This window comes from Melopsittacus undulatus, chromosome 2 (assembly GCF_012275295.1).
Source record: "Melopsittacus undulatus isolate bMelUnd1 chromosome 2, bMelUnd1.mat.Z, whole genome shotgun sequence".
In the NCBI taxonomy this organism is placed as follows: Eukaryota; Metazoa; Chordata; class Aves; order Psittaciformes; family Psittaculidae; genus Melopsittacus; species Melopsittacus undulatus.
The window spans coordinates 16,885,245-16,908,282 of record NC_047528.1 but is presented as its reverse complement, the minus strand read 5'-3'; the positions used below and the strand labels follow the sequence as shown (position 1 = coordinate 16,908,282).

Genomic DNA, 23,038 nt, shown 5'->3' with positions numbered 1-23,038 from the left:
AAGCCAGCTCTTTTGGGTTCCTGAATGACAGCTGGCACTTTGATGCCCCCTTCTAATGACTGTATGAGACACTGGCACACTAAATACAGGCCAAATAGACATGGAAGGATACAGGCATGCTACACTGCCCATACAGGCAACAGAGAGGTCAGCACAAGTACATTCCCCTTCCTGTTTGAAATTACTATGGAGAATTATTAACCTGCATTAATTACAATAGAGATTGGCTATAATAGATAAACCTATACTTTAAATTAGATCAAACATTAATTATATAAAGAATTTCAATAATACATAGAAAATCAAGTATACTGCTTCTCATTTGAAGAAAAAAAACGTATAAAACACTCCATTAATAGCAAAAGAATATAACATGAATTACTACTACTGACTTTATGCATTTACCTGGTAGTCTATGAATACCTAGTAAAACCAACAGCTGTTTGCCACTATTCATATCCAGTGTGTGACTCTGATCTAGTACCACATCTGATTTTGCAACTTAGCATTAGAGTGAAAGAATCAGTACTTCACCAATAATCTGTGCTCTGTACCAATTCCCATCTTCCTGTTTTGCAACACAGGCTTGTCCTTCAACTGGGTGAGCAATTTGCATGTTTTTCCCATAGTCACTTTTATATACCTCTTGAATTTTCTTTGAAAGATCTAAAAAGTCTGGACTCTCTATCTAAAATAAGAAAATCAAAACATACACAGACACCAGATGTGTTTTAGTTTTTCTGGTTAAGGGTATCTGCTCTTTTAAGGGATACTTTTTCTAGTAGTGTACTTTCTAGTCTTTACCCATATTAAACAATGGTTATGAATTATGTGAATTAAAAAGCCTAAAAAACATTGAATATTGCCCCATTCAATCACCACTGTGAACAGTACAACACTACATACCCATGCAGGGATTAACTATGCAACGTAACACAAATGTTAACTTCTGGAATATTAAGAATTCATGCAAATAATCTAGGATTAATTAGGATCCTAGGAATTAATTTGATCTATTAATTCTACAAATCCAAAAACTGGGAACAAGTAACAGAAGTTAATGCAAATTGTATCTTATTTAATGTGGAGTACAAATAACTCAACATTAAAATATTCGTTCAGAATTTTATGTAAATAAACCTTGTTTCTAAACTTACCAACTGGAGATAGAAATCACTGGGACTATTAATGTGACAAACTATGACACAGATGCCTTCGTTTTCTTGTGGAAGCTTTGGTGGACCGTACTTCAAGATGGAATTATTTTCTAACTGACTGGGAAGCTGAGATCTATACCTAAGGTAAAAAAAAAATTAATTCTGAATAAATTATGTAAAAATTAGCTGAGAAAGAATTTTTTTACATTCAAATGTCAAGTTGCTCATAAAAAAAACCCCACAAAATGGTCTTATAAAAATAGCTTGATTCATATTTGTACGAATAGCTTCAACTTTCCTTCTTGTAGCTCGTTCAGCCAATTCTTTGTAATGTTTCTTCCCTCACACAAAACTTACGAATAATGCTATAAGTAAAATGCTAGAATCCACTAGCAAACACTTGTTTTAGATTTCCTTTACCTCACTTATGAGAAAAAGTAATTACCTGAGGAACAGAGATGCAGCAAAAAAATCATCTCTCACTGCTCTCACCACCATAACTAGTTATCCTCAAATATAAACTAAGACCTTTCTTTGTGTGCAGCAAAACAAACTATAATTTCCTACAGATTTGCATGCTGTACCTCTGTACCCAAACAGCAAAACACTCATGTTCTCCATCCCTGCCTCTTCCACTGTCCCCTCCAAAGCAGCTCTGCTCTTGTCCTTATGCCCTACAGCTGTTTCTCCTATTTGTTGTGCTACATGCATTACATCACATGTCCAGTTCTGATGTGGTGACTAACCTGTTACTGCCATCCACCCAAATCAAACATCTACAAGGCTGATTTCTTTATATTTTTCTGTCCATAGTAGTCAGTAAGGGCTTCTCCTTTTACCACACCCCACCCCCTATTATTCAAACTTGTACGGAAATTTAAATGTTATAATTTTCTAAAAGAAGGTTCATTATCTAAATAAAACCCTGACTAGTGCACAAGATTATACCACAGTGCTTACTAGTGCAGGTGAAAAAAGGACATCAACAAGTATTGCTGAAGATTAATACATTAATATATCAGACACTCAAAACCAACTTGTCTGGTAAACTTCACAAGTAATATGCTGTTATAATTTATGGCATAAAAGTATAAACTGAAGAAAAACTCATACCTTGCCAAATCTGAAAAAACTAATGCATCCTTGAGAGACAATGGCATGTTACTGCATATGTTATTAAATGGAGGTTTTTTCAAATCCACAATGAGAACACCATCCTCTTCTTTAAATATGGTCATTAAAACTGTTTTGTTATTTACCATTCCTAAAAATGTTGTGTTTGCTTTCTCTCCCCAACCTTCACTCTGTGTTAGGAAGAAATAAAAAGTTATTGAAGATGTCAGAAAATGTTAGAAGAAAAAAAAATACAAAGCAAAATAAAAGTAAACAAGAAAGAGAGCACAGAAATGTGAGCAGATGAAATACTGAACACAGTTAAGACTGTCTAAGTCTGTAGCCTGGACAACGCTAAATGCTCTTCTTGCATAACAGATTTGTAAGGTTTTTTAACTGTACAGAACTGAGTCAGAACGTTGCAGTTTTCACCACATTTCTTTTAAAGTTTCGAAATTTCATCCCCTCTGATTGTTCTGATAGATAAAACAATTGTCGTAGGCTGTTTAATGTCATACTTACGTTTCTGCTCTCCCAATTTGTTTCAAAATCTATTCTTATCTTTTTGTGTCTTTCTACAAATGTATAACATGGTTTGGTCAATTAACATATTCCACCTCTCCACAATATCCTCCTTGACATTCAATCTACCTTGAGAAAGCCTGTCTGAATTTATTTCTTTTGGATCAAGTTAATGCACTTCTCACTTGATACTGCAAATCTGTGCTTTTTAGGTGTAACAGCACATAGAAGGAAGGATTTTTACCTGCACCTGTAAAAGCTGTTTCTGATCCTTCCTATTTAAATCTATTTCAGACAACATCAGACTGGTGAAGAAAACCCACAAAACCAACCAGCAGTTACACAGTCAGAAATGGACAGCTGCTTTGGACATAATTCCAATGTGAATGTGGCAAAAATAAAGAGAGCCTAATAGATAAATGAATACTGAAGAAAATAATGCTGCAAAATATGTCACTTTTCTAAGGGAATAAAGGCTGACAGTACTTTATTTGTTGCTATACTGAAACAAAACAAGTAACTTCTCAATAGTGGCCAAAAAAAAAAAAAGTTACAAAGGACAACCCCTGAAGATTCCCTTAAAAATTCTGAAGCCACTTCTTCTGTATGGATGGTTTTTAAAAGTTGCTATTTACATAAAGTTATCAGACAGCCATGAAATACCAGTTCTTTAATATGTTTTTAAATTTGACAACAGAACATGTCTAGAGTAAGAGCAGTGAGATTTAAGCCTGATGTATTTGTAAACCCAAAGGCTTTTAAAGACAGACTGCTATAAGCTCACTTCCTTTCCAATAAAAGTACGCAATCCATCTTTTTTACAAGAGATTATTTAACTTCTTTTAGATAAAATATACCTGTACTCTTGAATCTCCTTCTGTTTATGCTGGAACAAGATCAATGTACATTATGTATTTAAGTTCTGCAGTACAAATCTTAGGAGAAAGAAAAAATATCCTGAAATAGTACAAACAGCTTTTACTTACTGCATTTTTGGGAACAACATCCTTCAATGAACACCGCACTGCTAATGGAGGAACAGCTGCAAGTTCTGCCTCAAAATTCTGATCAGGCTTTCTTATAAACAAACTGATGTCATCTGTTTCAATAGTTTGGAGTGTAGCAGGTCTAGGCCTTTCAGCAGGGTCATATCTATTGGCAAAGGGAGTAGAAGCAGTGCTAGCTTGAAAGTAAAAAAAAAAACCAAAAACCCAAAAACCAAAAACCCAAAAAACAAAACCCCAAAAAACAAAACCCCAAAAAACAAAACCCCAAAAAACAAAAACCCAAAAAACAAAAACCCAAAAAACAAAAACCCAAAAAACAAAAACCCAAAAAACAGAAAACCACACCAAACCAAACCCCAGACTTAAAACAGAGGTCATTATTACAGTAACTGGCATGATGTCATGTCATTGAAACAAAATTAGAGAGTCTCAACAAAATGCCCTTTTTTAACATTGAAGACTTGGGTTCTCTTTTTCAGTGCAAGTCTAAGTTAAATATTTTAACCTGTGAAGGCTTGTACAGCTGTGTACTTACATATGTTGCCAAATTCCTGTGGGAAATACATACGTACAAAGTGTTAGTATCATTTGGATATCTGATTATCTGCTTGTGTGAAGCTGATGGAGGACTCCTTAGGAATGATTCTCCTGATTAACAACAGTCAAGGACAACTGCAGATAAGAAACTTTCTCTGTAAACATACCCTGAGAAAATTAGAACTATAGAGCTCCCAAAATCAAGCAGGAATACTTCCAGCAGTGCAATATCACAAACTTTGCTTCTTATTGGACCACAAGGCTCCCTCTCGTTTTCACTTTTTAGGGGAATTAGAGCAGTGATGGTTCCACGGTACCACATTCCAGTTTCCTTACTCTTAATAAAAGCTCTAGCACCTATAGAGACATAAATAAAAAAAAAAAAGACAAAATTCAGTATTTGAAGATACGCCATACTGGAACTATTAATTACAGTTCTGCATAATGTTCCATTATTGCCCCTCTTCCACAGGTGGAGTAAATGGGCTACTGCTAAAATAAACACACAAAACACGTTAGAAACGTTATCTTGATAGCCACACCAGGAGTTTTCTCCCCACATTCGTTCACACAATATCTGTAAAGCTAGGAGGTGTTTGCCTCTTATTGTACCTCTTAGTAATGGTGAAAACCCACTGAAGTTCAGAGCTATCACATACTTCCTATCAGGTTTCTAAACACCTTCTAAAAGCAAGTTAACAGTCAACATGTAGGCTAGAAGAGAATTTTAATGATTTAGCAACATATTACTGTCTTTGATTTTTACTTTGAGAATAGCTTCTATCCAGTTAGTGAACTTCAAGGGAATGTTGCTTGCATGAGAGAAAGCTAATTTACAGAAGGAAAGAATCCCCCTATGACAAGGGGGTTTGATCTAGATAATGTTTAGGAGCCCTTCCAATCCAAACCATTTTATGATTCTAATGTAGCCCTTTAGAAATTAGTAATTTACCTAGCTCCAAAACATCTGAAGGCAAGACAGATGAAGTCTTATCACAGTAGTTTTTCAATTTCTTCTCCAAAACCCCTGCTTCTCTCTTCTGTGAGTATCTCTGAACATAGAAGTGGCATGGATTTATAACATGGGTTACAAACACTAGTTCTGTCAAACCTGGGTAAGACAGAAAACAGGTAATTAAACACTCAGGTGACTCCAACATATATTAGGCATGAGATTAGGTTTATGTTGCATTAATCATGATAACATCAGTTCAAATAGCTTTTAATCTGACAGTTTGCTCACACTTGTTTCAAACTAGATGCCATGTTTGTTTTCTGGCTAAATCTGCTTTTTTAAACTACCTCCCCCTTAATGCTACACTGCAAAAAAACCCACTCTGTGGTAGCCTGAATTTAAGTAGAAAATTCAGATTTCACATTCCCTCTATTCAACAGAGAAATAAGAAGCTTCTAGAAAGCAAATTCAAGAGATTAAGACACATTTAAGAACAGGTATGCCAGACACTTTTGTATAGCTATTCAGTGTAACTCATGAACACCTAAAGCTAGCCAAGAGACAACCGTGTATAAAAACTCAGTACTTCTTACTAAGCATCCAAATCCTTTGTACTGCAGTTACCTCCCTTAACTTTGGATCTAAAATGCAGGTTTCCCATTCTACTCACCCAAGCTGCTGAACAGGTCAGATGGTTTTAGAAGCCCAGCAACTCAATTCCTACAAGAGTATTCTACATCACAAAACCTCCTGCAGAGTGCATAGCATCATCTAAATCCAATGCCATCTTCATGACTGATCAGGACACATCAGAGAGATTTGCAGCGTTCTAGAGATCTGCCATCTCTGTGCCCATCTCTTCGGCTACAGCTAACTGTGGGCAGAAGATGGTACAAAGAACCTGGCATCTGAAACATTCTGACCATGTTCTCATGATTGTGTTTGGAAGTTCACGAAATGCAGTGTCCAGAACACATCTAAGATTACCCTTCAGCATTTCTAATGGAAAATATGGTATCTCAGTAAAATGTCTGAATGACTTGAAAGCTTTCACCTACAGGTACACTAGCTCTTCTGTATCACTCCTGGTCACCATCTCCAATGATGTGATGACTCAGCTAGCGTAAGTAGACCCGGAAAAGCATGTATTGACAGGCACTTCACTGTATCAAGCAGAAGCTGATACTTCCAGCCAAAGAAAGTGTCAGGAACAAGGCAAGCTCTGGATCACTGAATGCTTTCAAGCTGTTTGAGCATGTTCCTTAAATTAAATGCGAACAAAAACCACCCCAACAAACCACAGCTGCCTGAAAAGGATTTGAAAATTTTATCAAATATTTACTGTGTCTGATAAGTAGCCATACTACCAGAACAGAATGAAAAACTCATTATATCAAACTTTAAATTATGCTTCCCATAATCCAAAAAAATTCAGTATTGCACACAAAATGTATTTTAGCATATTACTGATAAAACCAATCAGGTAACTCTGTGATCATTTAATCTCTTAAAATACACATGAGAAATGGCCTAATTTAAATGTCTGGTAAGGCTCAAACATCACACAACCGTGATAGCTGTGATGTGTTCATCCATGTTAGTTCTTTGATGTCTAATACAGGGTGAGCACATACCACATTAACTTCAGTATGGGCACTGGGAGAATTTCTCAACTAACACCTTATTTCCAAAGAACTTGTTATGGTGTTAAACGGCTCAACTTCCCTAACACTGTCAAGCAAGCCCCACTAATAGAAGCCAGTGAATTCTCAAGTTATTGGACCAGAAACTGTCACAGGAAAAGCATATTTACATGATTCTGAGGTTAAAAAACCCCAAACCAACAAGCAAATAATAAAAAGCAGTTTATCTTTTTTCTTCACTACAACTATTTTATGTCCTAGATTAAGGCACATCTTTTCCCAGCTGTTCTTCTATGTCAACTTTTTAGGTCAGTTTCTTCTTCCCCAGTACTGCAACCTCTATTCTTCCACTTTCATTACTATTTACACTCAACAATCAGCAAAGCTCAGAGCACCACATGAACTCTGCCTGCAGAATTTCTGAATGAAGTAACTTATTTCCTCAGTTTCACTGGTTCACTCATAATTCAGAAAACCAAACACAGATGGAGGGAGAACAAGACAACTGTTCAAAACTCAGTATATGAGCTACCAACCTAAGAAATGGGTCCCACTGCTCACTGCTGGCACTGCTATCATTATGTCAAATATCTGCCAGGTATTGAGAAGCACTGCCAGGGTTGAGTTCCTCAGAGTTGCTTGGTACTTCCTGTACTGCATCTTCCAACTAAGTGGTTTCATAGTAAACCTTACAACAGTATTTCTTTACATGAGCAAGGAAAGCAGACCAGGGAGTGCTTTTGCAGAGGAAAACTGCTTGTGCTAAGAATAATATTTGTACTGCAAGCACCTCCCAGACTATTTTAACTGTAATGGAATCATGTACTCAAACTCTGCTCTTACATGTGAGCAAATACATGCTAACTAGGGATGATCAAATCTGCTTCCTAGTACATTCTTCATCGCAACTAGAATGCTAATGTATGTGCCCAACTCTTCAACAAATTCCAGTATCTGCTCTCACTACTTAGATGATGAGTCCCTTCTACTAAACCATTTACCAGACAGGAAAGCCACTAACCAGCTTTGTGTTGAAAAGACGTTTCTTTCTCAAAGAGTTCCTTCCTCTGTTCATCAGCATGACATTCTGTGGGAAATGCTGTTTATTATTTTAGAAGAAAGGCACAATGCACTTATACATAGGTAGTAATGCAGCAAATACAGTAAAGAGACATTGCATGTATTGTAAGGATTCTCCAACATCAAAAATTCTCCTATTGGATGTGACTGAATGGATACACACAGTGACAATGTGCATGTGGCCAGCCCCCATGCTAATTCCCAGATGACAGAACAACCATTAGAAGTTCTAGATTCAAGACACGCAAAACTCATACAATACTGCAGTTGGAAGGAATTTTGTTCTAGTAAGAGGTTTGTGAAGTCCACTAGGATTCTGAAATACACTGGTTTAGACAGTTGTGCCCAGCCTCTGAAACTTACTTCACTCTGATCACACCTGTATGTTACCACAATTACTCTCACCACCCCTACTCTCATTCTCCTCAAGCATTACTAATGATACACATTTTCTAGGTATGTTATGAACAGAGAATGCTCTGAAATTAAGCATCTTAATTATACTGTGAGACATATCTATCTATTCCTCCCCATACCATTATCTCATTGGCATTTCCATATTTCAATTTGTTCCCAATGCCTTCAGCCCTATCCCTGAGCACCTCCTGGGCACCAGCTTAGTGGGCTTTGCTAGACTCGCTCCAATATAACAGTGATTTTCAGTACTGCAGGGTCCAAAACTGGGCACAGTAGTCCATTACTCACAATAGCCTAACAGAGGGAAGAATCACTTCCTGGACCTGTTAGTTACATTCTTACTCATACAGTCCAGGCAATATCTGACAAACTGAAGAAGCTAAGTTATTGACAGTTCAAGTAGAACAACGCCCTGGGAGAAGATTCAGGAAGCCAAAGAACTGCCAGAAGAGCATTCTCCAGCCAATGTCAGAAACTCTGAGATGGACTGTAATAATTAAGAATCAAAGAGAATCATCCAGGCAAACACGGGAATTTATGACCCCCTCTTTTAGTGAACTCGTGAATTTTCACTAAGCTAAGCTGAAAGAGGACAAAAAAAGAAATTCTACTAACTCAAAGGATGATAAAGTGAAACACAGGCACCATTAAAGAATTCATACAAGCCAAGTATAACAACAAACACACATCATAAAAACCACATAAATAACATCAGGCTCAAGGGAACATTGAATGCACCCAGTATTAAAAACTTACTTTCCAGGTCATCTTCAAATATTTCTTCTATTATGACATCAGGGCTGGATGGAGTCTTGGGTAGAGCAGGAATACTCTGCTTGTGTATCATAGGAAGTATTTCTTCTTCTTGAGTACTTCCCACTTCTTCGTGAACAATGAGTTTATTTGCAAGAGCCTTTATTTTACTTTTCCTGTTCCATGCTGGAAAAATATTCTGTACAGAGGCCTGACTATCACAGTCTTGTATTTCTTCTTTGTCATCAAGGATACAAGTGTGTTGCCCATTACCTTCACTGTTTTGGGGAAAACATTTATTTGGAGATTAATCAGTAAAATCCACTTTGTTTTCCCAAAAGCATGTAAGTCAAAGCAGAAGTTTTATTAAGACCACATCACTATGTTAAGAAAACACCTCGTGCTAGCTGAAAATAACTGTTAAATATTTGAATACCAAGACAGCAAAACCAGTAATATGATTCTGAAACTTAAGGACTAGCACAAAAATGACACATATTCTTGGGCACAGATAAATACCCCTGCTTAAATGATCAGAGAACACAGGCACAAATACAGACTATCTGCAAGAAATGTCAATGTGACAGACAGTTCACATTAAAACCAAAATGGATGTCATGTGCTTTTGTACAGTTACTCTTCACTGTAATCTACAGGATTTTCAAATATTACAGTATGCAAATAAGCCTTTTTTAACATAACCAGTGCTAACTACAACAGCCCTAACTGCAATTCCAGTCTAATTTCTCAAGTTCTAGTTTCTTTAGTTTGAAGACTCCAGGAAAAAATAAATAAAGGGACTAATTATTGTAATTTTTAAACAACAGCTTAAGTAAATTTTTTTGCATTTGACAAAATCAGTATTTAGACTGTACAGTGGAAAGACTGTAAATCTCAGTATTTTGTTTATTTTAGACAGCTAATTACACTGACATGAAGTAATTTTTATATGCTGAAATGATACACATCTCTAGTACATATAGTATGAACATGCAGAGAGGGTGCTCAGGGACATGGTTTAGTGGTGGACTTGGCAGTGTTATGTTTATTTGCACTAAATAATCTTAAAGTTCTTTTCCAAACTAAACAATTCTATGACTGTATCTTTCAACGCCAGCCAAAGCTGAAAAGCATACAGTATAACAAGATTTTGATAATTTAAGTGATACAGTGAAATGCGGTTTGGTGAAACACAAGCAAAACTTGTCAGAACTGAAATAATGAGTTTAAGTGGAATGCTGAAAAAGAAAAGCAACTGAAGTTTTGCCTTGTTTCATTACATTCTTAGAAACCCGTATGCATATACAGATATTTTTTGTTTTAATCTCCAATAAACAATCACAAGAACAGAAAAAATACTGTATATATATTATTAAAAACATACTTACTGCACTGCTGTTCCCCATTCAATCCTGCCCAAATTTTTTAACAAAGATGTAATCTCATCAGTGTTCAGGAAGAATCTTGAAAGAAGAAACATTGCAGAAGATGAAATGAATACCCAAATCACTCTGACAGTTTTTGATGTATGGTATTTTTCAGCATACTACTAATGGAGAGGTAAAATAACAGATAAATTACCTACTCCATTTTCACTTTTTCACTCCTATTAATAGTCACTCATTCATCTTCACATATTTGCAATACTCTTGCTTTCTCTCAAATGCAGAGTACTCCAACATTCACTTACTGAGTTTTCACACCTACACTCAGTTAAGCTCAATAAACATTTAACTGAAGTCCAAAATGTATGTCCTTTTTGTTCCACTTACTGTTACACTAATGAACAGCTATTTCATTGATGAAAGTATGTTTGAGGCTAACAGACTTCTTAGGCTATCAGAACTTTAAGTATCAAATTCTTAGCTTTGCTGTCCAGTTATAACAAGCGATTTGTGAAAACTGAAGTGTAAGTAGTCCCAAAAGAAGCATTTAAGTCTTTCCTGAAGGTGAAAAAGATTTTTTTTTTTAAAATCAAGCCATTGTTGCCCCAGTTTATTTCTCCTTGTAAGGGAAAGGAGTGGAAGTTTACAAGTGGCAGAAATATGTCAAGAATTTTATAAATGCATATATATGTTTACATAGCAGAAACCCACATGTGCTTTTTTCCCCAATGCCTCGGATGAGGACTACTCCATATTGTCAGTGATAAGTTCATGCTCATCTGAACTAGTGGTTTTTCAGTAAAAGTGAAGCAGTTTGATTTCTGCAGTTTAACTGTTACACTAACAGTTTCTGTAACTGAAATAACTAGTACATCCATTTACCTCCCAGTTTACCTCCTATTCCAATTATTTACCTTGGAGATATTTTTTCCTTCAAGCTATTCACTATTGAGAGCTCATCCTTGACTGGCAACTTTAAATTATAAATAACCTGAAATTAAGAAGTACAGTCTTAACTTCTATTATACAAAAAGCACATTATATAGGCACCCATTATCAAAAACATAAAGCCAGAGTATAACATCTTTAATTTTACAGAAAAAACACCAAGAGTTTCCTCACTAACAGCCAGTAGCCAGGTCTCAATTACGTCTTCTTACATTGCTAAGACCTAACGGCTAGCGATTTTGTAATGTCAGCATGTAAGTAGAAGTCAGATTTTCTTTTTGTATGAAAAGCTGCTGAGTAGGTGATTTTAAGTAAGAAGGCAGTAGTGTCCTCTTAAGTAAGAGGCCAGCGGTGGGAGCCAGCTCCCAGAAGTCAAACTGGGCAAGACAAAGGAAAAATGGCAGAAAAGAGGAGGGATTAAACTTCTTCTCTGGGTCAGATGAGAAACACTATGTTTCTTCATTTGCAATGTGACAACCAGATGCAGGGAACAGAACAGCCTAAAAATCACACTACAAAAAATTATGAGACCAGTTTCTCATTATCTTTTCCAACACAAAGACTACAAAGGCTGCAAATGAAGTAACTGGGTAGCACATTTAGAAAAAAAATGAAGCTAATTCATATACACCTCATTTTAAAAATTAAAATGTGCAACTCATTGCCACTGCATAGGAATACATACATGTAATGTGAACATGTACACAGAGGCACACTGCCACAAGCATTCAAGGAAGTAATAGTGCAGCTGTCCTCCTGCTGGCAACTGCAACTGTTTGGTAGTGCAAAAGCTTGTACAGAAATGAGGCAATGTTTATTTAGTGTAACGAACCTGATGTATCCTACCAGTTATAAAATTCTTAACCTTCAGCTTCCTGTACTCACTGAATACTTCTTCCTCTAAGCACCTTTTTCTCTCTCATCAGAGACAGGAGACTTCACAGGATGGACCTTTGGTCTGATACAGCATGTGAAGTACTGTGGATTTCTATGGGCAGCAGGTATTATGGGGGTGAAGAGCAGAAGGCTTGGATCAAGAGGATCAGGAGAGTCTGGCTATTAACTCTGGAGGAGTTCACTCCTAAAGTGATGAGAACAGTGCCCTTTCACTGATCAGTATCGTGCCACAGTTTTCCTGTCCTCCCACTCCATTTGCTGTTTCAGACTGCAAACTCTTCAAGGCAGGGACCATCTCTTTTGTTTCACATGTCACCAGGCCCTAATTTGTGACTAAGACTCTGCGTGTGTATATGTGTGTGTACAGGTGAGGTAAGAACACACTACTGCTACAGTACTGAAGTCAGTGAAGTTGTAAGACGCATCACAGAACTGTTCAATCCAAACTCGAATATATTGATTAAACTTTTTTCACAGTGTAAGAATGTAACTACCTGAGCAAGATCACAACAGGTTCTTACAGAAGGTGTAACTTTCAACTCCTCTGCAATCCTAACAACACCAATCAAGCACTTTTTCTTCTCTTCAATGACTTCCTTAGCTTTTGCAATACCAGCACTGTAGTTGTTGATGCTCTTCACTAATTCTGCACGTAATTTCTTTTTCCTGTATTAAAAACATGATTTTTCCAGAATTTAATACACCGTCAGCTGTACAAACTTCACCTGAACACACAATTGCCAGTTATACCACAATACGAAGTGGATACATCTCACACAGAAAGATAATTTTTCTCAAACCATGAAAAGTGGAAAGTATTGAAAACTTGATACTCAGAAGAGCCACAAAAGTGAAGAATTCACAGTGAAAAGCCAATTGGAGAAACATTTCTGGTTTTATTCAACATTTAAGCACTCTTCCATCCAAGCCTCTGATACTTTCATACACACCCAATTGAAAACAGCTGACTTTTAAAATTTAGCTTATTAAGATAAGAAACACAACTCTCAAGAGGCTTTCCTGTAATCATAAGCTTTGACATCCCTCTACCCCTTAAATCTTCATTTTTGAAATGAAGGGTCACTAGGCTTATATCAGCTTTGAAATTCCCCAAAATTAAAAAAAAAAAAGTTATTCTTGCTGATCCCCCACCAGATCAAAACTGCCCAAAACTGAGCCATTTTGGAAAACTAACATCATCAAGACAAAGTTATTTTTTAAAGAGCAGAGGCTACATAAGCTAGTTTTTTTCTAGCCATGCAAACCAGCTTTGAGATTCCATTATGGAAGGGCAAAAATACCACGCAAAAACTAGACAGGTGTTATGACATATCCCTGTGAAGAATATCATTTTACTTAGAATTATTTTATCTGAACTAGAATCAACTTCTTGATAAAAGTAACTGACCACTTCATCCTACAAACTAGATTACTACACTACCTTGAGAGCAGAGAAGCAGTAAGTTCATCAAATTTTCTATCTGCAGTTTCTGCAACTTTGCCTCCATCCTGCTTCAATTTCAGTTCCAAATATTTCAGCATCTGTTTTGTTCAGCATTGAATAAACATGCATTTATTATTTTGTTCTTTTTTTTAAATTCAGAAGAAAATCAATAAAGAGTAAGACAGTGATCAATAGTCTCAGCAGAAAAGAGTGACACCAAACCACGTAAGACACTTAGGAGTGTCACTTAAATCAACTATAGCTCATTAATCCCTTTCCTCATCTGTTTGCACAGTCTGGAGCCTCATGTCAGCTGAAGTCCTTAGATCTATAAGGTGAGAAACCATAGAGCCCCCTGCCTCACTTTCACTACCTGACATTCTAATACAGCACCAAATAGAGCATACTAAGAGTTCTACTGGGTTTTTTGAAACTCATTGTGAGCATAAAAATAAGTTTTTTTCCCCGGTAAGCATCAGTTTTGTTACTATAGTTACATTTAATGAAGAGACTATGAAAAAAAAATAAATCTCAGTAATGCAGAACTGCTTTGGCAATTCTCTGTCTTTGCTGCTGTTGGAAGACCCCAGTTGCATGCATGCATGAGTTATTTTATTAGAGCCACTGAAGTGATAGGTTTTTATGAGATGCTGTTAGTGTATGAATTAGGTATTCAACATAATTTTAACTGGCAGATTGGCCACTGCAACAGAACAAGAAATGGAATGGAAAACAGGCTTTAAGTACACATCATGCCACACTTACTAGTCTGAGTTTGCTTTAAGTGTTTGGATCATTAAACACTTCTGTGTCTCAGTATCTTAGGATACTCGTAAAGAAATGGCAAAGACAGAACTGCAAGCTTTTCCACAGTGCATTTAATAAGAGTTAAGTTTAAATAAAATAATTATCATTGGTGTATTATAGGTTACTGAGTAAAACCTTATAACAGCATCATCCAGCACTTTAGGATTCTTCCTATATTTTATACTGTGCATAAAAATACATTACTTGATTTACACATTTTGCATATTGTGTCAAAATTATTTCTTCTGTGGTCCATATAATTTCTTTTCCACTTTAACTCCAGGAAGAGGCACGAGAAAACTAAAACATTAGCACAGCTGCTACAGCAAAAACAAGTGCTGAATTTTACCCTGACTCAATGAAACAAGAGCTTAGTACTTACTGACTGACATATATATGATTATGCTAAATACGTGGAATAAACTATTGACTTTAGATTATGGAGAGGCTCATGTACTTCTTTTACAGACTACTACAGCCTGGAGTTTAAAGCTGTACATTCACAGAAATAGCACAAACAGTCAAAAGAACAAAAGAGAGATCAAAATGAAGGCAGCAAAAGCATGTTTAAATAGCATATTAATGCATTACTACTCACAACAAAAAGCTTCAGTCAAGGACAGAATTTAATTATGAAAGACTTATTTCACCTACCTCATTTGCATCATGCAAGTGGTTGAGATTACAAATAGCTATGCCCAAAGCTTCATCAATATCTTCCGTAATTTTGCTGTCCTGGGGAAAGATTTGCCAATGAATATGAGTTTGCCTGTATGACTAGAAGACATGGGCTAGAGATGGGTTAGACACATTTGCCATTTTGACAAAGGCATTTGATGTGGTTGATTATCTGTGTAAAGCTCCGAGCAGCTCTATACCTGCAAACAGGCTGAAAATACTGAGCTCACCTGACTTACACTGAACACATTTAAGTTGTAGTATTTCTGAAACATGGTTCTAAATTTTTGTTTGTTAAATACATGCAATTTATTTGCACATGTGCATATACATGAAAAAACCCAAACAGCACATGAAGGAAAAAAAAAAGATGGTACATGAAGGAAAGTAAAATAAAGTTACTAATAGAAAGCAAAGAAAACATGCAAGATTCAAGAATGGGAAAACTGCAGCCTAGAAAAAAAAGAAAATATTTAGGAATATCATTTGGGGAAAACCAACAAAAATCCCAACATAATAAACTTCCACTCTTATGCTGATGCAAAAAAAAAACCAATAAAATGCTTGCACATGAACTGGCACAAAAGCAAACGCACATACAGAAATGTCTTTGTCACTGGCACTACTAAAGCTAGTGCTAAAGAGTGCTAGTTATTTTGCTAAAAGCAAAACGGTATCATGAGCTGGGAATGCACCAGTCAGGAATGGTGCTGTGTAAGTCTGTCACTATCAGGCAACCAGATCACCATGCCAAAAGGCAAGATAACTAAAATACAGACATCTCTAATTTGTAAAGGGCTCCTCACTATTGTTAGAGAGCGAATGCACACTAGAGAGAAATCCAGGCTTAGAGTTCAAAAACCTAAAACAGCTCTGCATCTGACCAGATACTGGTAAAGATGAAAGAATGTGCTGCCCACAGTTTGAGAGAGCCCTGTTGGTCACATACATCATTATGGAGTTTAGTAAAGATATCTTATCACTTTCATCATTAAAACAGCTTTCCCCATTAATGCATCTGCATATATCAGACCAATTATATCTCCCTCCTAGTAGAGGAAGAAAACCCTCTTCCTACACTGATCTGGATGTTAACCATATTAGAAACCTTCCCTGTGACAACTATTCCCACTCTATTTTGAGCAGATGCAAGGAGATATAACAAGTAAAAACATCATGGAATTACACTGCTACCTCTCTGTGGTTCCCACCATGATCAATGATGCAGAAATAAAAATAATTCTAAAACTTGAAAGACATGGATATACTCAGTAATGGAAGAAATGATACTACCAAAGATACAAAAAACATCAACCACTCTCCAAGTAGCCTGGGGAAAAAAAAAACGACCCACAACCAACTAACCAACCAAAACGCCAGTAGCAACTAGACTAGGATCTCAATAAATGTGGATTTCCATATGAGCTCTTTCTCAATAACTTTTTCAAAAAGAAAAGTATTCTGTCAAAAGAAGAGGTGACTACCATCAAAATATTATTTACAACCTCAGACTTAAGATGCTGCAAAGATAACCTCATGATATTTCCTTTAATACTTTGTCAATAGTAATATATTGAATTTAAGATAACATGATAGAGCTTTATTCAAACAGACTTTTCAAAAAAATGTTAAAAAAAAACACTTTCAAACTCTGATGGGCACTACAGTAAAATTACTTAAGGAGCCAAGACAAGACACCTGCAAGCTACAATTTTTTCAAGGTACCTGTGCAGGACAATGTCCATAGAAGCAAACAGGACTGGAGTAGGACATATTAATTTCAGTTTGTTCTGTCATTTTAAAACCACAACACTAGTTCATTTGGCCTAAAACTTGCACAAACCTTATTCAGAAAGATCAAGTTAGAACCTTGAACAGAATGCTTCAAGAGAGATTCATTTGTCCAACAACCCTGCTGCCCTGAATGACTTTAAGGATGTGTTGCATGAGCCTTGCAGCTACCTCAAATTTAAAAGAAATCAAAAATCCCTAAAACCAAATATTATGAAACTTCTGGTATTTTTAAAGAAAAATTCAAAATACATAGTTGCATAGTCAGCTGAATATACTAGCCCTTGTCAGCTATGATCTGGTTGGGTGTGACCTGCACTCACTTTGCCAAGTTATTTCATTTACACTATAGGTGCACATCAATTCTATGAGAAGATGAGAATGATAGCACATAACTATTAAGGATGCAGGCTTTTGTTTTCGAAAGCACATTATTAACTATGTATATACAAAAATAACAAGTGAGAAGATAAGGAAATTTCATATTAACACACCATGTCTGCTGATGGAGTTACAGCTGGTTTATCCCTCAGCCCACCATTTGAAGGAAGTGTATGTGCTGTGACCATACTGTGACTCAAGGGCCTGCAAAACAAAACTTCAAGGAAAAAATCTACGTATTTTAGCTAAAATATCAATCTTCCCACATATGCTTCAGACACAATCTGAGTATTTTAAAATCTGTCATTAAATACATACACACATATGCCTACTCCTGAAACAGTACAACTTCACACTGTGACATACTGTGAGATACCTCATTTTCAAAAGGTTTCCTTTCTACTAGCATCATCCTAAAATTTGTATTTAGGAACATTTTTCATTTAACAATTTTAGCAAGGCTGATCAAAACCTGAGCAGGTGGTCATCATTTTACCTTTAGTGAGAATAAAATGCGTGACTATTAACGTTCCAAGATTAACTTCCCATTTGTTGCCCAAATATTTTTTTAGGCTGTTAAAATGCTTAGACTACATAGTAAATTACACTGAAGCCACCTTTGAACCAGTTCAAAGTCTCTTAAATGCTGCTATATGGCCATCCACATCTGCTCTTCTGCAAAGTACACATGCACGTGAACATGCATCAAGACTCTCACTTTAAAAAGCCTGTGTAAACCAGCCTTATAACACGAAGGAAGCACTATTGTGTTCTTCCTGTGCTTCATTTGCTGTTTCTGATGGGACTATGAGAGGATCTGGAGAACACTGCTGCAGAGCCTAGCAGCCATACAGGAAATCATGGAATAGTTAGGGTTGGAAAGGATCTTAAGATCATCTAGCTCAACCTCCCTGCCATGGGCAGGGACACCTCACACTAAACCATGCCACCCAAGGCTCTCTCCAACCTGGCCAGGGATAGCGCATTCACAACTTACTTGGAAAACCCATTCCAGTACCCCACCACCCTTACAGGCACACTATAAGGATGCTGGGGATGGACTCTTCATTAGGGACTGTAGTGACAGGACAAGGGATAATGGGTTAAAACTTAAACAGGGAAAGTTTAGATGGGATATAAAGAAGAGATTCTTTACTGTAAGGGTGGTGAGGCACTGGAAAGGGTTGCCCAGGGAAGCTGTGAATGCTCATCCCTGGTGGTGTTCAAGGCCAGGTTGGACTGAGCCTTGGGTGGCATGGTTTAGTGTGAGGTGTCCCTGCCCATGGCAGAGGGATTGGAACTTGATGATCTTAAGGTCCTTTCCAACCCTAACTATTCTATGATTCTGTAGGCCCCTTCATTCTGGACAAGGTTCGTGATGCACATTACATGTACCGATCCCAGAAGACAAATTTCTTCTACCTCCCTCATGTAACATATCTAAAAATTATCTGGGCCTATTCTCATTTGTGTCAACATAAATCTCTACAGCTATGGCAGTGGAGAGAGACACCCGCTTTAAGACTTCAGGTTCACACAGGCTAGAGAAATAAGCAAGTGACTGTAGCTTAAGATTATAATACACTCCAGAACATTGCTAGCATTTCATCTTTATAGCTCTGAACTGGTTATCTAAGCAGAAAGTGCAGTGGAAGCAGCAGGGGGGTGGAGAGAAGGAGGCATTGCAATGATACATTCCTTCCTGGTGCAGCCTGGCATTTCAGTAGCTCTCCCTCTGAACCTTTATCAGTGAGTTACCACAGTGCTTAAAACTTACAGTTCCAAACATTTACAAGCCAAACCAATTTGCCTCTTGCTGCCTTTCAATGAAATGTTATTTGCACAAGCGTCAAGCAAGCTGTTCCCACAGTACCAGACATCCATACTGAGAAGACATTCAAGAAGTTTAAAGAATGTATTACTAAAAAGAGATCAGAGCAAGAAAACCAGCTGGAAATGCTTGCTTGGTCAAGTCTTCCCCCACTGTGGCATCTAAATACATAAACCCCACCTGAGTTAATAAAGGTTTACCTTGCTAGCCTTTGTGCGTTGCCACTGCACAGCCCAAGTTTAAAATCACTTTTGTTCTAAATTCAGAGGAAAAGAGTAAAGCAAGTTCAAATGCAGGGTTAAATCCAAGTCCAAGTTAACAACAAAAACAAACAAAACCCCAAAACTTCTATAAGCCTGTTTTCACCTCTCCCCCTGCCCCATTTCAGTGAGACTAAGCTTCAAAGTACGTACTGTGGAACTGAATGAGGTTTAAAAAACAGCTCCCATGCTGAAGCTCTGTAGACAACAGTGTATCTTTGTGGTAAAGTGTTTCTGGTAAAAGGAATGCTGATTTCCTTTTTGAAATATAAGATAAAAAATATTGTGCAAAGTGAAGCTAGCTTTTTTGTTGTTTTAAATCTTTTAAGTCCTTTTATTTGGGAGCTAACAGAGAAAGAGGGTTTTCTCTAACTTGCATATGCACCAGTTACTTTATTGCACATTTTGTGCAAATGAAGGTGGAATGAAACTGGCAACACGAGGCATTAATGAGGACTATAAAAATAAACCTTCCTAAAACCATACCTCAAGCATCAGACGCGCTCTATATAGTACACTGCGTAATGATTAGTGCTAGCAAAGACTTGCTGGGGAGCAGGTGGTTATGAAGTGCAGGCTCTTAACTCACATAGGACCTGATCTTGCTTTAATCACTTTCAATAAAAACGTAAAAGGTCCTGTAACACCACCATTTCAGATTACCACACTGACTACCAAACAGAAAACTTTAAATCAACTTACTTCTGCAGAAGAAAGGCCAAAAAAAATGGTGTCTTCATCCTTCACATAATCATGCAAGGCTGTAAAAACAAGCATAAGAAACACCTGACTATCAACACTGCTAACTGCAAGGCACCTTAACCAATAAGACAAACTGGAATGACAACCAGAGTACTCTGCAAGACAGTATCCATCAAGTCAACAGGAATTTGTACATCAACTTTTGTAATGACAGATTTTTAAAGCTAGAAATATAATTCCAGATAAACAGATACGGTAGTTATCTTAAAATTTAAAAAAAAAAAAAACAACAAACCCCCACTTACTTGCATTTAATATTTACTGTACTATCTGCATGATTAGCTATATTACATTGCTTCTACATTCAGGACATGATAAATGCATGAAAGGGGAGGCAAAATGGCAAAAGAAAACATACATTCAAAATCTGTATCTATAGTAGAGGGGAAAAAAGAAGTGTTTTGTAAAGCATCCGTAAGTTTTATATACTGACCAAGATTTTGCAACTCTCAGAAAAAAAGCTACTCAAACAGAAAATCCCAGAAAAATGAGGCTTCTTTTAAAACCAAACTTTTCAGTAGCTTTGTCGATAACAGCAAAACAAAAAGGTATTGCCAGTTCTTACTAAGGAAATGTAGTAAATAAGCAATGCATTAATCAAATCTGGCAGCCCATCTGTTGTCTTAAATAGACCATATAAAATATGAATTAATAGTTAACACTGCACACCACAAAGTTGTTAGAAAGAAGATCAAAAAGCTTTACCTTTCACACTCATAGCTTTTGACACATGACAGAAATCCCTGCTTTTCCAGTTTGGTTCTTTTAAATCCTCTTCTAGTATCTTAAGACGTTGCCTTCAGAAATGGAAGTAAAAGTTTAGGATCCTTAGGGATATCAACCAAACATAAATTCTGACTTTCAACTCTCTTAGAACTACATCTGCTTACTTTTTACCAAGTGACATTCTGAAGAAGGTGCAGTTAATTAAATGCATATAAAAAAAGTGTTACCCTCTTATCTGGAAAAGTGGCTTACTCCTATGATGCCGAATTCATCATCCATGAAGGTGGTACTAGAGCTTTTAGACATGCACCATTTAAGGTAACTAGAACCAGCATTAATAAACTGTTAAACAGTTTTAATGACATTCATTCTCCCATAAACTAAAAGTATATTAAGTAAATCAACAGTGATTTACTTACTTATATACATACAAATCAGTACGCTATAGTGGTAGCCTAGTAACTCAGTATTTGAAAGATGCATTTAAAATGGCTCTTCTCTGAACCTACTCCAAGTGCTAGAACTTTCCACAAATCACATTTTACACCCACACATAATACAAAAAAATGGATTCAACTGTAACACTGCAGAATATAACCATTATTTTCTACATTTCTTCAATAGTATTTCTTGATAATTATACTGTCAGAGCTTCAAAATATTAAAGCCACTACAGTAATCCCATCTTCACATACCTTACAGCTTCCATTTTTCTTCTAGGAAGTTCTTCATTACTATAAGCCATCAAGAATTCTTTCCTTTTACTCACAATGGTATGTGGCTTTAAAAAAAGTGACAAGTTTTCTAAGAGATACACATTTCAAAACCTGAATCAACACTAAACACTCGAATTAAAAAAAAAAACCCAACAAATAAATAAAACACATAAAGGTGTTTTTTTTCCATGAAAATACGATCTAACACAACGAAACATTGGCCTGTTCTGCACTACCCGGCTGCTTCACTTCACTACCCCTAAACCTTACCACTGCCAGACACAGGAGGAGACAACACTACTGGTCCTCAGGCCTCCTTCCTGATTGTACCTCAGCATGATTATTTCTTTATTTCTGCAGTATCTCAGTACAGCAGGCTTACACTCTGTTTGTGATCCACCATGTACACTGACGCCCCCCCCCCCCCCCTTTCCTAACAACCTGCTCTACGGTGAGTTTTTTCTTTAATTACTCTGTAGGAGGAGTCTTCTTTCCTCCCAGCCAGTGCCCGGTGCAGCACTGCCTGTACAGGTGCCACGAAATGGCCGCTGCACCGGCGGGACCAGAGACATACCGTGACCACTGGAGACGCGCAGTAAAGACACAACCCACCACCAAGAGCTTCTAAAACCCCTCAGGCAGCCAAAATACCCACCCCACCCACCAATCACCGAGCGCCTCGCCCAGCCTGCTTCTCATCGCAGCCAATCACAGAGGGGCGACAGAGTGAGGTTGGTGGGTGCTGTGGCGCTCGCACGTTGTGTTTGTCTCCATTTTGGCGTTTTGAGTCGTGGTGGGGCTGTGGGGCCGGTGAGGAGCTGCGCGGGCCCATCCGCTCACACCACTCTGCCGCGCGGCCAGGGCCCCACTCTGGAGATCAGGCTTTCTTGGCATAGAAGCAATTAAGTCCATGCTCTGGGGTTACTTCTAGTCTACGTGCACTCTCATTACTTTCAGAACAAGAGATGTTTTTGCAGTGTTTTACCACTTTTGCTTTGGCTGTCATAAATGTAGCACGATATTTTCCAGATTTACTTAAATCTGCTCTGGTAAAATACAGTTATGTTTTAAAATTGAGTGTAGACTGGCTTTCCCCTCCAACTCCTAGACACTTGACAAATCATGAAGGAGGCCAACTTTCCAAGAGGCAATTTCGCTAACAAAACCTAGGTGGTTCATATTTTCGCACTGTTCACCCAGTAAAACTAGGTTCCATCCTTCATTTTAC

At 37.2% G+C, this 23,038-nt stretch overlaps 1 protein-coding gene across 1 annotated transcript in view; it reads right to left on the bottom strand.

Annotated features, from left to right (window-relative positions):
• The window catches only part of RNF17 (ring finger protein 17), a 47,736-nt gene extending 25,897 nt beyond the window's left edge, over window positions 1-21,839 (bottom strand). Inside the window, exons 1-18 of the mRNA XM_034072974.1 lie at window positions 21,790-21,839; window positions 21,074-21,165; window positions 20,309-20,367; window positions 19,547-19,602; window positions 17,629-17,719; window positions 15,320-15,400; window positions 13,856-13,956; window positions 12,909-13,080; window positions 11,484-11,560; window positions 10,573-10,647; window positions 9,188-9,462; window positions 7,956-8,033; window positions 5,289-5,447; window positions 4,504-4,693; window positions 3,779-3,944; window positions 2,271-2,461; window positions 1,154-1,296; window positions 535-684 (exon numbers count right to left, since the gene is read on the bottom strand). Coding sequence (XP_033928865.1) covers window positions 535-684; window positions 1,154-1,296; window positions 2,271-2,461; window positions 3,779-3,944; window positions 4,504-4,693; window positions 5,289-5,447; window positions 7,956-8,033; window positions 9,188-9,462; window positions 10,573-10,647; window positions 11,484-11,560; window positions 12,909-13,080; window positions 13,856-13,956; window positions 15,320-15,400; window positions 17,629-17,719; window positions 19,547-19,602; window positions 20,309-20,367; window positions 21,074-21,165; window positions 21,790-21,839 — 2,206 coding nt within the window. The remainder of the gene's footprint in view (window positions 1-534; window positions 685-1,153; window positions 1,297-2,270; window positions 2,462-3,778; window positions 3,945-4,503; window positions 4,694-5,288; window positions 5,448-7,955; window positions 8,034-9,187; window positions 9,463-10,572; window positions 10,648-11,483; window positions 11,561-12,908; window positions 13,081-13,855; window positions 13,957-15,319; window positions 15,401-17,628; window positions 17,720-19,546; window positions 19,603-20,308; window positions 20,368-21,073; window positions 21,166-21,789) is intronic.
• Window positions 21,840-23,038: the final 1,199 nt, after the last annotated feature.